Genomic DNA, 17646 nt, shown 5'->3' with positions numbered 1-17646 from the left:
GGGAAATGTCTAATTTGTGTTCCATTAACAGAGAGAGAGTGAGTTAACACACAGTGAGACCATAGAGAGAGGGGTAGTTAGACATGGGCAGGGAGATGCAAGACTGTGCACGGAGACAAACTGTCCATCATTTCATTCTGTGTTTTGGCTGTAGTGGTGGTAGCATTGTAGCATTCAGATCAGCCATCTGATGGTACAGCCTCATTTCTGGAACCCCCTTTAGAAACAGTTCACTCTGGCTTTAGACCCAGTCTGTCTCCACAGCAGGCAGAAGCACTGATACACTCTTTTTAGTAATTAGACCTAGGAGTGTGTGCCACAACAGCTACAAGATCTGGTTATTTAAATTGAAGGCGTGCAAATTAAGATTTTATCAGCTGTGCTTTAAGTATGGCTTCTCAGAAATATGGTTGCTCAGTAATTCCCTTGTTTTGCAAAGCAAAAGTCATTGTCAGTGATCACACTCGCTGTCCCTCTTCATGTGACTAGTATTGTGTCACCAAATAATACATGTTACTATAAAAATATAGTAACATTTAGTCTATATACACAACGTTCCACTTCTGGGATTGCTCTGGTGTCGCCAGAAATTCCACCTGATATCACTCTTTTTGGTCGGATGTCCATTACCTTCTGCTTTCTTTGTGTTGTAATTCTAAACTCCGGTGGATTTATGAGGACTATGGTTAACAACTCCTCAGATCTCTGCAGGGTAAATCCAGACAGCTAGCTAGACTATCTGTCCAATCTGAGTTTTCTGTTGCACGACTAAAATAACTTTTGAACGTACACATGTTCCACCAAAACAAGTTCCTTCCCGAGACTATTTTGCAGAGGCACCGGGGCTCCGTACAGCACTTAACGCCGCCCATGACAATTGTGATCGGTTTAAAGAAATGCCAATAAACCAGAGAACGTTTTTTTCTCCCATCCCAGAATGCTGTGTGGACCAGCCAGACCCTCCTCCGCAGCGCTGTGGAGGAAGGTCTGGTAAAGGGAGACTACAGTTCACTTGTCCGGGAGGCTCGTACGTACTTTACGCGTTACGAGGTGCATTAACCTGCGAGGTGTGTCTGCCTTGCATACTCTGTGAGTTGGACGGCCGATTTAACCCATCAGTCCAGCAGAGAGCCATGAACTTTATCAGATAAAAAAGAGCTTAAAATTGTACTTGCTAGTTGCAGAAGCAAGTTGGATTTTCAGCTCTTAAAGCTATAGTGCGTAGTTTCTGTCGCCCCCATGAGGAATTCTGAGTAATGACAACACTGTCGGCGCGTCCACTTGACACAAGCCTTCGGTGATCACGCACCACCCCCACCCCTCCTTCACGCAGTTGCTATAGTAGCGTTTATTCCGTCAAATCAAGGAGGACATGGAGGATTAAAAAAAATAAAATCTTGCCATCTCTGCCAAATGATATCGAACAGGAAGTTTAATTCTCATGAGATTTATTTTCCTTATACCTCCTTGTCTGCTCATCTCAGTAGATTAAGTGATAATGCCAGCACTCTGCAGAACCCTTGTGTGGTATACAGTAACTGTCTCACAGTGAATTTATTACTGTCAGATTGTGGTTGCAGTCTGTGTATATTTTTTATTTTAAGATTATTTTTTTGGGCTTTTACACCTTTATTCAATAGGACCGCTAGGAAGGGGGGGGAGAGAGAGGGGGAGAGAGAGAGGGGGAGAGAGAGAGGGAGAGAGAGAGAGAGAGAGTCACAGGTTGGATTCGAACCCTGGGCCTGTGTCGAGGCATAAACCTCCAAGTATATGTGCGCCTGCTCTACCCACTGAACCAACCCGGTCACATCTGTGTATTTTTCTTCAGAGAAGCCCAGTGGCCTTTTTTCCCTCTAAAACAAGTCTGCACTACATGTGTAGATGGGCATCGTTCAAAATCTTTCGATCTGCCAATCGAGCCAATTTCGATACCTCAGTTTTGATGCTGGTTCCTTAACGATACTTTTGTAGATACCATATGTTTTAAAATCCATTTCAACATCAACAAAAATACATTAAACACAAAACTTTTCCACCTTAATTGTGAATCAAAACAGTTATCAAAATTAAAAAAAATTCTGGTAACATTAATAACACTGGTTGTGCTTTTGGATAGCGGTGCGCCAGTCAGACACTCAGGATTGGTATCAATCCGAACTTTAAAAATTAACAAAAAAAGAGAAACCTTTTTGCCACAACATGAACATATTATTATAAATAATAAATAACTAAATAAATAAACACATGACATTGTGTACAGGATAATATTGAACTAACCAAAATGCAAAGGAATGTAAACAACAAAGACTTTTTAGTGCCAACTGCACAATGACAAACCTTTAACAATAAAGTGACTTAGTGACTGCCCTGTTGTCAACATTTAACTAATGGAGAACTAACTTAAGAGCAAAGGAATGTAATTGAATGGCCTTGTTGCTGAAAGGTGCTGTAGAAGTAAAGTTGCCTTTCCTTACAACCTCAGCCTGTCAGTCAGTCATCAGGGCATAGAAACCACTGTTGTGCCTGCTTGTCTCAGAGGAAGTGTTAACGTCAACAGCACTGTGACCGCTTTCGCCTCTCCGTTAATATCATATCGCAGCAAACGCTGTCTGCATGAAGTTTTGAAAAACTGTAACCACACTTGAAACCACTTTATCGGCATTGCTGTGACTTCAACAAAACTGCAGAGCCGACGTAGTTTACTCGAGTTTACTCCATCCGCGTGTGTGTTTTTTCGATACTAATGGGATCCTGGTATTTTTTTCCGGTGCCATAAAAGTATCAACGTTTGGTGCCCAGCCCTAGGTATATACTGTATGGACCTAGTGCAGGTTTTGGATGAGATGTAACTGGGTGTGAGTCAGCGAAGAGAACGCCTGCCACTACCACCTCTCTCCTGCCCACTGCCCAGATTTAAACAGGCTAGCTAAGACCAGAGGTTGGAGACACTGGAGATTTGTTCCATAGCCAGAAATATGTGTCTGCCAGTGTAGTCAGATGTTTGTATACATACACACATGCTTGAGGAGGTGGAGATCCAGTCATTACCCCAGGTAATTGGATTTAGAACTTTGCAACAGCCAATGAGACAGTGGGAGAGGCAAATATACAAAGCAGCAATCCCAGTAAGATGTTTGCAGACACATTTATAAAGACAGTTACTGTATACTTTCAGCAAAGTGACATCAGTATGTTACTGTGTATGTGTTATTAGAGAGCTTCTCGCATTATGAACGAATTGTTTCTGATTCTCAGTTCTTATTGGCTGAGTCATGTTGGAAGCAGTTAATCTTAACAATACACTAATCCAAGATCAACACATAAATTGGCACAATATGGGCGCCCAGATAGCTCAGTTTGTAGAGCGGGCACCCATATATAGAGGTACTCCTTGACGCAGCGGGCCCGGGTTCGACTTTGACCTGTGGCCCTTTGCTGCATGTCATTCACCCCTCTCTCTCCCTTTCAGCTGTCCTGTCAATAAAGGCCTAAAAATGCCCCAATTTAAAAAATTGGCACAATATGTATTATTGGAAGAATAATACTTTGATTAGATTTCATAATAATTGATGATTTTTGAACATTTTCTTTTTTATTATTCCCATAATGTATTGCCACCATTGTATTAAAACAGTGGGCAGAAAGCTTACTCTTCTCGGCATAATGCCAAGCAGAGTAAACTTGGGTAAATTTTGTGGCATTTGCTAAATAAGACCCTATTGCTAAAAGAAATCAGAGATCTAATTTGATTTAACGCCTCATTAAATAAACAACCAGGGATTGTAATTAAAAACAATTTTCAAATTTTTCTTTCCTCAATGTGCTTTTGAGCATAAATAATCCATTAGCCGCAAACAGTCCAGCATATTGGGATGAGGAGCATTCTTCACATAACCAAACCACTGTTATTTGTTTTTCTGTGGTGTGCTGGGAGGTTTAATGACTTTAATCTACTTTTTTCATACCTCATTGATTGAAATTGGTAAAACCGATAATTCTGGGATGTCCCACTTAAGATGTTCTGCCCCTGATCTGAGTCATTTAATATTGAATATTTGATCCTGATCCCAAAGCATTTCCTACACACTACGGGGTAGTGATAGACCGATTTTATCGGCCGGTAAATATATCGGGCCGATGTTTGCGTTCGCCGATTTTTTTTTTTTTTTTTTCCCGACCATTATTTACAGACATGCGTCCACAGGCAGCTCTGTGTAGCTGGAGACGCTGCAGTTCACGTGCAGACCATGCACTGCCCCTCCCCCACTAGCACAGTGCTGGTGCTGGAAGCCTGGCAGTCTTAATTTACAAATCAAGCACTTTATTTAAATGGCTACTTTTCAGGTTTGTTTTCTTAAATTATTTAAATGTGTTGACAAAAGACATTTTGTGATGACCTGGGTGGTATTTCAGGTCTCTGAGTCTAACCCTGATGTCTGAGTTGATTCACCCTGAGATGGGAAACTGAGTTTTTGGTTTCAGAGCAGCTGATATGAGTTGGTTCAATCAACTCAGAGTAGGTTCACCACCACAATAAAAAGGCAGCATGAATGGAGCCATGATTCTACAATTCACCATGGCAACAACCACAAAGAAACGGCTCGGCGGAAATACTCATGCGCATATACAGCGAGTTAAAAAAAACAAACAGCGGCTTCTGCAAAAGAGAGAATTTGCGTGGGAGAAAATTGCTAAAGTAAATGCGTATATTCCAATATAGTGTATATGATATTTAATCATATGTATAGCCTAATATTACTGGTGAAATGGTATGGAACCTATAATCTATTTAATTTAGGTGCAACACTGCGGACGAAAAAAGTCCTAGGCCTACTAGTCCCATTCTGAGGCTGCAGCACCATCATTAACAGAATTATATTGCATAATCTTTTATTTCAAAGAGTTTACATCATTCACCTGCAATACTGTGGAACTCCTTTTAAAAACGTTTAAAACACGTTTTAGAGCGAGTCACACTCTTCTGACGGCGCTTTGCTACAGCGGCTTTACTAATATGCTCCGCATCACCAATTTTGTAAAAACAAATGCTGTTTGCAAAAAAGCGTAATGCGACACAAATCATCTGCTGGGATGTAAAAGCATAGATGGGTGACGTTAGTGATATGAGGACGGATAAGGTTATGTAGGCTAGGCTACATAACTGATAGACTGGGAAGAAAAACTCAAATAGGAAGTTATCTAAAATTTAAATGTTGGGGTTTCAATATCATCTCCCGACATAGAACAGTCGTAGAAGTAAAACAGCTTCTGCATCAACGGGATCGTCGACAAAAGGAAATGCCATGTTTTGAGAAATAAAACGTTTTATAGTCTGCCTAACATGGTTAACGAACCAACATAATTATTTTGTATTCATGCCGATAAAAAACTGAGCTAAAATGCGCCTGATGCAGACTGAATGACTGAGGAAATGAGAGAGCGCTGTGTCAGAGGGAGGAGACTGAGAGAAACTCAAGTTTATTGAAGAAAACCTGCTCCCGACCAGGTTAGGTTCACAGACTCAGTTACCATAGTAACTGACTCTGAGGTTAAGTTTCCCTCATCTCAGGGTTAACAAACTCAGTTTTCACTAAACCTGCTTTCTGAAATACCACCCTGATTATATCTCTTATGTCAGCAAGCAATGCATCATAAAGGCTGTGTTGTAGATGTTGATGAAAGCCTTTTACCCTTGTACAGTTAACCATATGCAGTGCACCCATCCATATGATGCACATTGTTTAATCAGCTAATCATTTCAGCTGGACAGTAGGTCTATATATTGTTGGGTAGTTTAATTTATAATAAAACCGTTTTTACAAACTACATATGTTTTGTGTGCAAAAATCTTGATTTGTAAAGCAACTAAAGCTGTCAGATGAATGTAGTGGAGTAGAAGTAGAAAGTGTCTTGAAAGAAAAAAGACTTGAGTAAAGTACAAGTAGGGCTGGAAAATATATCTATTATATTGATATCGTGATATGAGACTAGATATAGTCTTTGATTTTGGATATCGTAATATCGTAAATGGCTTGTGAAAAAAGTGTTGTCTTTTGCATTACAGTAAAGTGATGTCATTTTCTGTTACCAGACTGTTCTAGCTCTTCTATTATTTTTGCCTTTACCCACTTAGTCATTATATCTACATTACTGAAGATTATTTATCTAAAATCGAAGTGTGAAGATATTTTGTTAAAAGCACCAATTGTCAACCCTAGAATATCGCCACAATATCGACATCGAGGTATTAGGACAAGAATATGGCGATATCTGAGTTTCTCCATATCGCCCAGCCCTAAGTACAAGCACCTCCAATTACTTGAGTAAATGTAAATTTAACTGGACAACCATTTGCTATAAAGGGTCAGTTCCTTGTCTACAGGCAAGCATACAATTCAGCATATATGAAGAATAAAGTTTGCGATGATAAATGGTTGAGTTTAAAGTTGGACTTCTAAACCAATTAAAATAAACATTCTAAAACCTTGACTTCGATGTTGCCAATAGTTGGTACCAAATTACATAGGTATAGTCATAGGAAATGATTAGGAAATACAAAACCTGAAAAATAAAGTGTTATTAAATCCTGGATTACAGTTTTCCTTTAATGGTTTTCATTTTAGCATGATAGTGAAAATATGAATAAAAAAAATATACTACACTTGCTGCAAAAGGTGAATAAAGTCAACATATGCCTTGATTGACTCCAGTATCAATACTTTGACACTGGATCATGGAATCTAGTGTTATCTCAACTCATCAACGGCAATGTGTCTTTCAGAGCTGTTGGAGAGGAGTCGCAAGAAGGAGGAAGAAATGAGCAGCTTTCAGGTTACCATTTTATGTCTTTAATAATCCTCTGTCTGTTCATTTATGTCTCTAAATCTCCATCCTAAACAGATTTTTACTATCCAGCTGGCCTAATTTCAACTACGCTGCCAAAACGAGACAGCTGGTAGTGTTTTTATTTATACACCACACTGCCTTCTAATTGTTTTGTGTTTTTTTCATATCTGTTGGGGTGTTTTTGAGTAACTGCTGGGCTTTAGTCGTCTTGAGTTCTGTGATGCAGCGCTACAAACACAAGTACACAGCTGTGGGCCTGACACACCGCTTGCAGCCTGGCTTGGACAAGTAGCTAATTACTGCAGACATGAGGCCTTGGAGTTTAAAAGCCACCAGAGGCCTTGGCTCGGTCTTTCAATACCGCAGCATCTACACTTGGCAGGCTACCAACTCACCTAGTCTGGATCGGACTGGACCCCAGTGCCTCACTGACCCTTTGCTCACCAATAAACAGCGTAACACACGTGTGCATGCGTGTGTTTTGATTCCGGGGTCCCATCTGTGGCTGCATGATGGCACCTGCCAGAGCTCGCATGCAATTAATCAGCCCTCTCACACCCAGCCGAGCTTTTAATTATGAAGGATGAGGAGAGAGAGATATAGAGTGAGGGACGTAGACGAGCGAGGGGAAGGGGGAAAAGTCTGAGGGTGGGCTGAGGAAAAGAAAGTACTCACATTACAGGCAGAGAGGGAGAGGCAGCTGGCTGGGGGGGTAAGAGCAGGTGTGTGTTTGAGTGGCATATAAGAGGCATAGCATCACTTATGCATCGTTAGAGAGGGAACATCAGTCAGGAGCTGGATGAGCAGTGAGAGCAGTGTTGTTGTGTGTCAGCGTGTGTGATAAAAAGCCTGTTGTGTGCTACAAACTCTCCCTAGCCCTGTGCATTTCCTTCCCTTGTTACCCATTTGTTGGAATACTATTTCTCTCTTCTGTCAGTATTCTCCCACAGGGTTTCTCTCTGCTAATCTACCATTTTGAGCAGTTACCCCGACTCCCCGTCTGGCTCACTGTGTTAGTTTAAACCTTATTTTGTTATTGGCTCTTACTTGTTATGTGCATATAAAGTAAAGTCGCTGTGTTTGTGTGTCTTTACAGGACCGTGTATTGGATTTGGAGATGGTAAGGGTTAATTTCTTTAATCAGAGTAATGAAAAAAAAAGGGGTATGTATATTCAGGTTTAGAAAACTTGGGAGATATTAAATGCCCTGGACTTGTTAAATTAGAAGTCATTTTGACTTTCAACATGATTCAATGCAGCTGCGTAGGCAGGTTCACCTAAGGCTATGTTTGTTTAACAACCCATTCCGGCTAACATAGGGTTAGAAATGATTACTTTAGTCAAGGCTCAGAGCTCTGTTAATCATCATAAGTCTTGCTGATGGGGTTAAGAACCGAGCTGTACTGACAATACAGTATTGACCTCACCATCTAAGCTGTTAACGTTCACCACTAACGTCCTTAATCAGCTATTAGATGTCAGCCCCGAAATTACGGAGCACCAACGAACGACTACATTGACCCAAGCTCTTTTGTTTTTTTTACTCTCGGAAAAATAAACAAATGAAGCTGTCTAACGCACCCTGTCCATCCATCACAATTATGTGGCATGCTTGGCCACTTCAGCCTTCACTTAGCTGTAGAAGAGCAAATACCTTAGATCAGTCAAATCATTTCTGCTTACCGCCACTACACAGCAGCAGGATGCATTGACCCATGCTCCACTCAGGCCGGGTGGTGGGGATCAACCAGCGAGTCTCACTTGGATGTCAGTGTGCCACTCAGTGTAGCAATCAGCGTGACGCCATGTAACAGCCGGTTCTTTTGACGCTTAAGTGCTCCATCTGAATGGGAACACTACTGAAACATACAGTGGACGGATGAATAGAATGGAGTGCGGCTGGAGTAGTTACTTAATCAAAGCGTCTGTTGTGACAAAAGTACTCAATTACCTTTTGAATTGACCAGGCAGTGTGATATCATGTCTGTTACCATGTAGGTTTGACTGGGAAATGTATAGACCGCATTCCTAGAAATACAATTTTTAAAAGAGCAGGAAGCAAGCACCAGTATTTCCCAGAGCTGTTGTTAGAGGGGTTAATACTCCACTAGTCAGTCTCAACGGAGCTACATTGCTGGGATAAATCTCCACTATCTATTTTGCAAGGGCACTGTTGCTGCATGCAGGGCTGTGAATGGTTTAAAGAAATACAAACAAGCCAGAGCGTTTCTTTTCTCCCTATCCCAGAATAGATAAGCAGTGTAGCCAGACCTTACTCCAGCGCTAACACACAGCTGTGGAGATACTATTCCACTAAGTATTTCATCTTTCTGGTCCGGTAGCCAAGTGGTTAATGCTGCATTCACAGACTCAGGTGCTCCGGCAGTTTGGGAGTGTCATTTAAATGGTCCATTGTGTAACGTCCTGTTGTGTACTTTAACCACCCAATGTAGCCCAAGTAGACTTTATATTTCACAATTATTGTTTTCCGTCAAAGCGTTTTTTTTGTTTTTTTTATCTCGAAATTTGCGACCACACTTAAGGCAGCTTCATTTCACGGAGAAAAGAGACCGAGGGACTGTGCTTTGTGCTGGAGCTTGTTAAATATTTATATTGAAATTGATTTATTTTTTTAGACAATCATGTTATCTTGGCAACCTGTTGTATCGACCTCGGCAATTCAAAGTCAGTGACATTTTTTGAAATAACATTGTAGATTGAGACTGAGCATGAGTAATGTATATGTAATATATTTACAAATGGACTTGGATCCATACACAGTATACATACAGGTTTGTTGTGCATACTGTATGTGTGTGTATGCTTATACAGTGTATTTTAAAGGGACAATATATGATATTTCATTTAGTTTTTTCACGTAGGAGGACATAAATAAAACATAACAGTGCTAATAGTATCAGTTGTGCACCCTTGTTATTTGGGTAGCACATCCCATTAGCTCTGCAAATAAAAAGGCATCAGTAGCCGCCACAGAGCAGTTAAAGCCCACGGACAGCTGATCCAGCTGTGCAGCTGTCATCAGTAATCATCGCCTCAGGTGACCCTTCGACTGGGTTTACCGTCTAATTTCACTAAATGTGTGTTTCATTGATTATTCCTTCCTCGCTCCTCTCTCTTTCATCTTTTCCTCAGTCTTAAGCGAGACGTGCTGAGGAACAGGAAAAAGACACGTAAGGGGGGGCGGCGATTAAGGGAATTGGGATGCAGCCCCAGTATTTAGCTGTGGATAATTCTCCATTTGCTATTTAGTTGTTGCATTGTAATGTTTTCTGCTTGCCTCTTACATGGCAATTAATTATTTACGGAGTCTTTTATTTGATTTCTTTGAATTTAAAATGATAACAGAAGACCATCCTACTGCTTATCAATCTTAGATTTTACTTTTCATTCATTGAATCACTTCCAGATGCATTATTTTGGATATTGTATATATTGTATTAATTTCTCATTAAATTCTTTTTACAGTTAGTCAAGTTTGTAGTTGTGGCAGATTGAAATGGCTAAATATGAATGTCAAACAAACCACCAAACTAATACTGCGATGTAAAGTAAGTGTGTGTGTGTTTGTGTTTCCCAGAACACGAGAGTTGCCCTGGACCACTTGGAGTCAATTCCAGAGAAACAATGTCTGATGGACAACTTCAAAGATTTGGAGGTGGGCCCAACTTAAAGCCTAGATACATTTTCTTCATACAAAAATAGAGTGGTTAAGATGTTCTTTATTTTCTTTCACTTAAAAGGTGCTGTAGGTAGGATTGTGAAGATCCAGGACTTAGCTAAACATTTTTTAGCAAGTTTAACAAGAACCCCCCCTTTCCGCTAAAGCCCAAAACGGTCTCCTAAGCCCCTCCCCCCACAAGGGAGAATGATTGTGTGTGCATGAGCAGTGATTGACACGCAGTTAGACACCCCTCCTGGCCCTGATTGGTGCATCTGAACAGGGAGCGGTGGATTTTTGCAAATCGCACTACAGGCTGTAGGTGGTGCCAGAGGAGCCGAATTTATTTTTATTTTTTTTAATGACCTGCTTCATGTAGTTCTACTGGAACATAGGGTCAGTTTCAGCAAATATGACAGAAAGTTAGTTGTATAAGTCTTACCTACTGCATCTTTAACAAACCTTGGGTGCAGTCAAACATGAAAACATTAAGACACGTGCACACGCATGATGTATCCACTTAATCAATACTGAGCATTTATTTCAGTGTTGTTCTGCTATATACAAGACTGAAGACTATTTGGATGCTCAGGCTTTTGCCCTTTCGGCCTGCTTAAAGACAGTTTAACACAAAGCCTCCATTTCATGCTAATAGGAGTCCCAGCGGCAGAGGGAGATGTTAGAGCAGCGCTACACCAAATACAAAGAGATCGTCTGGGACCTACAGCACCAGCTGGACGATTCCAAACGCAGAATCCAGGAGTACAGAGTATGACACACACACACACACACACACACACACACACACACGTACTGTAGAAAAATGAGCTTTATAACGCCTTACGAGAGCCTGTACTCCAAAACAACAACCCACACCTTTTCTATTTCAGTCACTAATTGCAGTGCTTTGTTCAAACAGCAGCCGTTTGGATAAGGATAGCCTGACTTTGAGAGTCATTTATGAGTCTAGCTCGCCCACACCAGTGCCAATGTGTGCACCGCACCTAATTTGTATGAATAATTCCACATGCTTGTAATGCATCACGGATGGACCGAGTGGGACAAGCTCAAGCTTATGTCACAAATGTACACTCCAACAAAACCGGAATTGTTTTTAACAGTCCCTGTCAATTGATACAGTCATCTTCTGTGCTATAAAGCAGTCAAGGAAGCCATCAAGTCATCATTGTTGACAGCTGATTGCCATCAGCAGTTTGCAACCTCCCCTAAACAGTCAGTCACTTTTTAAGTGGTTTTAATCTGCCGTTGGTTTGCCAAATGAGTCCTGTGTTGAGTGATAAGTGGCGATTGCATTAGCTTAATAGCTGCTGCCCGCACGGGGTTTGTTGAAGGAAAAAGGATGGATGGAATGTCCTTACCAGAGTTCCATCTTGATCAGAGCCAGCAAAGCCAACAACAACAAACAGCCTTTAACCTGATTGTAGTATAATTTCGTCAGATGAGACGAGACTAAATATGTTCGTCAACGACCTTTTTTTCCACGACTAAGACGAGACGATGACGAGACTGCACCCATGTCCAAAAACGCTGATTAAGACTAAATTAACATGCATTATTGTTGACGAAAAAGACGAGTGTAAAATGTTTTGCATAAAACAAAAACTAAGATTAAAATCTCTCTTCATTTTCATCTACAATCAACTCTACTTTTTCATCATGAGATGGAATATTCAGCTGTTACTAGGGTTGGGTACCGAGACCCGGTGCTAATACGGCACTGACCGTTATCTACCGGACCGAATAGCAACGCAGATTTCCGTGCCACTTAAATGCCTGCGCTTCTCTATGATGCTCCTAAACGGACGTCAGAGGCAACCGAAACATCACCGCATGTCACGCTAGTTAACACTACACTTGGCAGCAGGTAACGTTAGCCTACCGTTAGCTAGCAGCTGGAGTAAACACAGTTAAAATGCTGTCAGCTAAACGGTGTAAAAGTTTGTCTCTATTTCACTGTAGAGGATTCCTCTGCTGTTGTCTGAAAAACAGCACAGATGTTGCGTTCACTTGAAACTCGCCTCGCCAGCCTCGTGCTGCATTTAAAGTTATTGTAAAATACCCTTTTCCCATCCAGCGGTCATTGGTCGTAGACTAAAATATAGAGACTTTTAGTTGACTAAAACTTGACTAACAAAAAAAGATATGTGAACGACTAAAACTAACAAGGACATTTGGCATAAGACTAAGAATAAATTAAAAATAGGTGACAAAAGTGGCTTCCAAAGTTCTATTCAGACAGGATTTAGTTTTGGCTCAGTGCTTGTCCTGCCATCACAGGACATCTGTAATGTTAATGGTCTATAAACACAGGATAAAAGAAAACTGTAATATGTGTCAAATTTCAAGAGACCCCAGTGATTTGGCAGGCCTTGCAACAGAATATATTAAGAGATCTGTTCAGGCGGGGACACTTGTGCCCGCATATTTACTGGCAAATAAATGTCTGTAAAAGAAGCTTTTATCACATACAGGTGCGCGCAGTGCATAGTGTAGAGGGACTCAAATCACACTCTCTTACCCAACAGAATATTTTAGCATTCTGTAGAGCTCTTGGGATGTTCAAACAAGCATTTTGTGGGCAGCCAAATCTGGCCCACAACTTATTTTAAGGGGCTTTGAATTTATTTTGTGGAGTCTGTGCTGTGTAAAGTGTAGTACCGTAAGACCTCGTTATACAGAGCTGTTCACACTTCTTGTTAAACTTGTTAAGTTTACATTGTGAAATTTGGGGATGCAGCTATATTCTCAATTGGTCTGTCACTCACACTTTGGACTACCAGACAGATATAATAACTCCCATTACTGGATGGATTGTTATTCAATTTTGGCACAGACATTTGTTCCATCTATCACTACTGTTTGCTCATTCAATTTGTTGAATCTTTGCATCGTCACGTCATGAGTTCAATGCCATCAGGCAACTCAAGATGGCATATGCCAGTGTTACTGATAATGAGTGTAGTTTATATACTGAATTAAGTTATTTACCATTATTGCTCTCTCTCTCTCAGCAAGTTCCAATCTGATACTTGTATTTGCCTAGATAATAGAGTAGTAGAGAGCTCTACACCGTGTTTTTGTTAAGATTTATTTATCAAAAATAACTAAGAAAACAAAGTAACTAAAAGACCTCTTTAACTTAGTGCAGCTAGAATTTTTGTTAAACTGAAATATAAAATCAACTTCTATTTAGAATAGTGTAGAATTTACTGACGTAAATGATCGGAGTACGGTGATCGGGTGGCTGCCGATCCCCGATCAGTTAAAAATGCCCACATCAATTCCGATCGGAATGGCCACAATTTTGTGGCCATTCATCTAGTAGCTGTAGAGATCTTTCATACTTTTTGATCCTCTAGCAATGAAAGTAATGACCAAAGTAATTACGCTTGATCCTCTGGTGACCATGAATGTTGGCCATGGACATTTCATGGCAAAGCATCGAATAATTGTGGATATGACTCATTAGTTCATGTATGTCCATTGAGTCCGGCAATGTAGGGCGGAACCTGACAATTTGAGTTGTTTGCCCTCAGGCTATACCCACTATTGCTAAAGATCTAAACAGTCATGTTTTCGTCCCCGTGCATTACAGCCTCACAGTGCGGCTAGCGTGGCTGTAGACTAGAGTTGTTCCGATACCAGTATCTGTAATGCCTCCGTTACCGCCTAAAATGCTAGTATCAGTATCGCGACTGTGAGTCTATGCACCGTCCCGGGACCATGGTAATTAGCCCTGAAAAAAAAATCTACTTTAATTAAAAGTAGTATATTCATGTTCTTTATCCGTTTTGACTGACTGTCATAGTAGATAATAAAATAATGGGTAACACTTTACTTGAAGGTATCTACATAAGAGTGACATGACACTGTCATGAACACATGAACCCTAACTTGTCATGACAAAAAACGAATGACACTGTCTGACAGAAGCGTTATGTCATAAACGTTTGACACGTTCATGACAGTGTCATGTCACTCATGTAGATACCTTCAAGTAAAGTGTAACCAAATAATGTTCTCTGGTATTCATTCTGTTATTTCTGTTGTGTTTTATGGTATGTCTCATAAAGGGTTTAATCTGAGCAATCCTATCACATCCCTACAGGGACAGTAGTAATCAGCTGTTTCTCTTTTTTTAATATTGGATCGGTACTTGATTTCGGCCGATATGCAAGTTCAGATATCGGAAAGGAAAAAAATTGTATCGGACCATCTCTACTGCAGACGTTCAGCTTTGTCAGTTACTGTGTCCTCCTGTCTTACAGGACGAGAAGCTGGACGCCACTTCCCGGAGCCTGAGACTGGCTGCTCTTTCTTCCTCTATCAAAGGCTCCAGCACATTCCTTAGCAGCTCGCTGAGATCTGACACACTGTGTGAGTATTTATATACCGAAGCTACAAAACCTGTGCACTGACAGCTTATCTGTTGGCTGTTTTTTGATGCTAGTCATGTTTTTCTGCATCGCTAGATAGTTTGAAAACCTACGCCAGTGTTTTTTTAAATGTTATACTACAGCATCACAGGTCTACACAATGATGACTAAAATGGAAATCCAGGCTGAGATTCACGTACAGTATACATTATTGTAAAGCTTAAGTTGCGATACACATAATTAAACGATGAATTTCACTGTGACAGTCTGAGAGCTATTTCCATTCAGTATTTCAACATGACACCCAGAGCTCAAACTTTCCATTAATGCTCTGGAAGTGTGCCTGTTTGTATCACTGCCAGTGGCTCAGAGCCAAAATCACTTGTAGCACTTTCCTAAGCGGCTTACAGATATTTGGCACAGTGTGAGAGGAGCGTACTTTCTGTGGCTTTGTGTCCGTTTTACCTCCAAGAATTATGGTGGCCAAAACCCATCTATGGCTATTTAACGCCAGTGTCAATATACAATGATCACATGCGTTCAGGACTACTTTGGCATTAACAGGTAGTGCTGATCATTACGGGGACGTAATGCTTTTGTCCCGATTCGATTTGTATTGCGATTTTATTATCCTCCTTTAACCAAAAAAAAGTTGAATAATACACATAGACACAATATATATCATCATTCTAAAAAGAATGCACATCACATGTCAGTCTGACATTTATTTTATTTGTAAAGAGGTACATAACATGGATTTTCTGCATTCGCTCTGTTTTGGCTGGAAACAGATATGATGTAGTCTGTCGGCGGTACCGTATAAACAGAAAATATTTAGGTAAATCATTGGTTCAAAAAAAATGGATCCATTAACGATAGAAGGGAATATAGTACTCCTACATGTTGAGCTGTGACTGGGTGATAGACAGACAGGGAATATAATTGTTTTTCTTCCTTCCCACCTCTGCCACAGCTCCTCACAAACGCCTGACCAGTTCAGACTTGGATGACTCCCTTTTCAACGGGGCCAAACCCCTCGCAGATTAGCTCATCCTCAAGTGAACCTTTTATCTGTATCTCTACAAACCCAAACACATGGTGCTTACAGCTGAGACTAGCTGCCTGGTGCTCATCCAGAACAAAGAAACAAATTGACTGTAATAAGAGGCCTTGAACTCATCACTAATCCTCCTCGACTACCTCAATCTCTGAAGGTGCTCGGGAACAGAAGGGCAAGACTGTACAGCAAACTTTTACGAAATACTTTGAATGAGAATATATTGTAAAGTGTTGAAATGTTATTTATAAGAACCTGAATTGAATGTATGTAATGAAATGAACCGTATGAAAAAGGTTTAAACCAAAATAGTTTGTTACATTTCTTGCCATTGTTACATGTTAAAGAGCTTTATGTACTCTGATGATCATGCCAATGTGCTTGCGCTAAAATTATTTAGAACAACTTTACACAAACAAAACACTAGTGCCTTTTCAACAATATGTAGTTTTGTTTCTTTGACATACTGTGTTGTCTTCATCATGAAAATGTGACATATCTTTTTGTTTCATGCAGTATGTTTGTAAGAACAAACAATAAGCACAAATGGATGTCTATTTTTTTATGAAATGTGAAGAACGTTTATGCACTATCAATAAATACCCATGCAGCCAAATGTTTGGATTTATAAGCGCCCTCGATGATTCATTTCTAGTGTTACCTTTGCAGCAGCCGAAAAAGGTCAGTATGTCAAAAAAGGCATAGTATGTCGAAAAAAGGCATAGTATGTCAAATAGTCATAGTAGTATGTCAAAGTCATACAAAAGTCGTCATAGTATAGTATGTTGAAAAAAGTCAAAGAAGTCATAGTATGTCGAAAAAAATCATAAGTCATAGTACAGTATGTTGAAAAGTCAAAGGCATAGTGTAGTATGTCGAAAAAAGTCACAGTATAGTATGTCAAAGAGTCATAAAAAGGCCTAGTATAGTATGTTGAAAAAGGTCATAAGTCATAGTATAGTATGTCCAAAGAAGTCATAAAAAAGGCATAGTATAGTATGTCGTAAAAAGTTATAGTATGTCAAAGAGTCATAAAAAGGCCTAATATGTCAAAAAAGTCATAGTAGCATGTCAAAGTCATAATATATGTTAAACGGTCATAAAAGTCATAGTATAGTATGTAGAAAAAAGGCATAAGAAATGCATAATATAGTATGTCAAAAAAAAAAAATCATAGTATGTCTTAAGTCATACAAAAGACATAGTATGTAGAATAAAGTCATAGTATAGTATGTCAAAAAGTCATAGTATGTCTAAAAAAGGCATAGTATGTCGAAAAAAGTCATAAAGGTATAGTACGTCGAAACGGTCATAGTATAGTATGTTGACAAAAGTCATAAAAAAGGCATAGTAATGTATGTCGAAAAAAGTCAAAGAAGTCATAGAATACAGGTGCTGGTCATTTAAATAGAATATCATGAAAAAAGTTGATTTATTTCAGTAATTCCATTCAAAAAGTGAAACTTGTATAATGTTCATTCCACACAGACTGATATATTTCAAGTGTTTATTTCTTTTGATTTTGATGATTATAACTGACAACTAATGAAAATCCCAAATTCAGTATCTCAGAAAATTAGAATATTGTGAAAAGGTTCAATATTGAAGACACCTGGTGCCACACTCTAATCAGATAATTATTAGAGAGGCGAAAGGAAGGAAAAGAT

At 39.8% G+C, this 17646-nt stretch overlaps 1 protein-coding gene across 6 annotated transcripts in view; it reads left to right on the top strand.

Annotated features, from left to right (window-relative positions):
* Positions 1-16595, top strand: part of cep128 (centrosomal protein 128) — a 72187-nt gene extending 55592 nt beyond the window's left edge. For 5 of the 6 annotated variants that reach the window (XM_078274830.1, XM_078274833.1, XM_078274831.1 and 2 more), the window contains 6 exons: positions 6782-6831; positions 7943-7966; positions 10445-10522; positions 11181-11294; positions 14815-14923; positions 15896-16595. In XM_078274830.1, coding sequence (XP_078130956.1) covers positions 6782-6831; positions 7943-7966; positions 10445-10522; positions 11181-11294; positions 14815-14923; positions 15896-15969 — 449 coding nt within the window. In that variant the 3' untranslated portion in view covers positions 15970-16595. Of the gene's footprint in view, positions 1-6781; positions 6832-7942; positions 7967-9999; positions 10038-10444; positions 10523-11180; positions 11295-14814; positions 14924-15895 lie in introns of those variants that run through there. The other variant, XM_078274834.1, reaches the window with a different exon arrangement.
* Positions 16596-17646: the final 1051 nt, after the last annotated feature.

Source organism: Sander vitreus, chromosome 18 (assembly GCF_031162955.1).
Source record: "Sander vitreus isolate 19-12246 chromosome 18, sanVit1, whole genome shotgun sequence".
NCBI lineage: Eukaryota > Metazoa > Chordata > Actinopteri > Perciformes > Percidae > Sander > Sander vitreus.
Note: the sequence above shows the minus strand (reverse complement) of the source record. Positions and strands in the feature narration are given on the sequence as shown.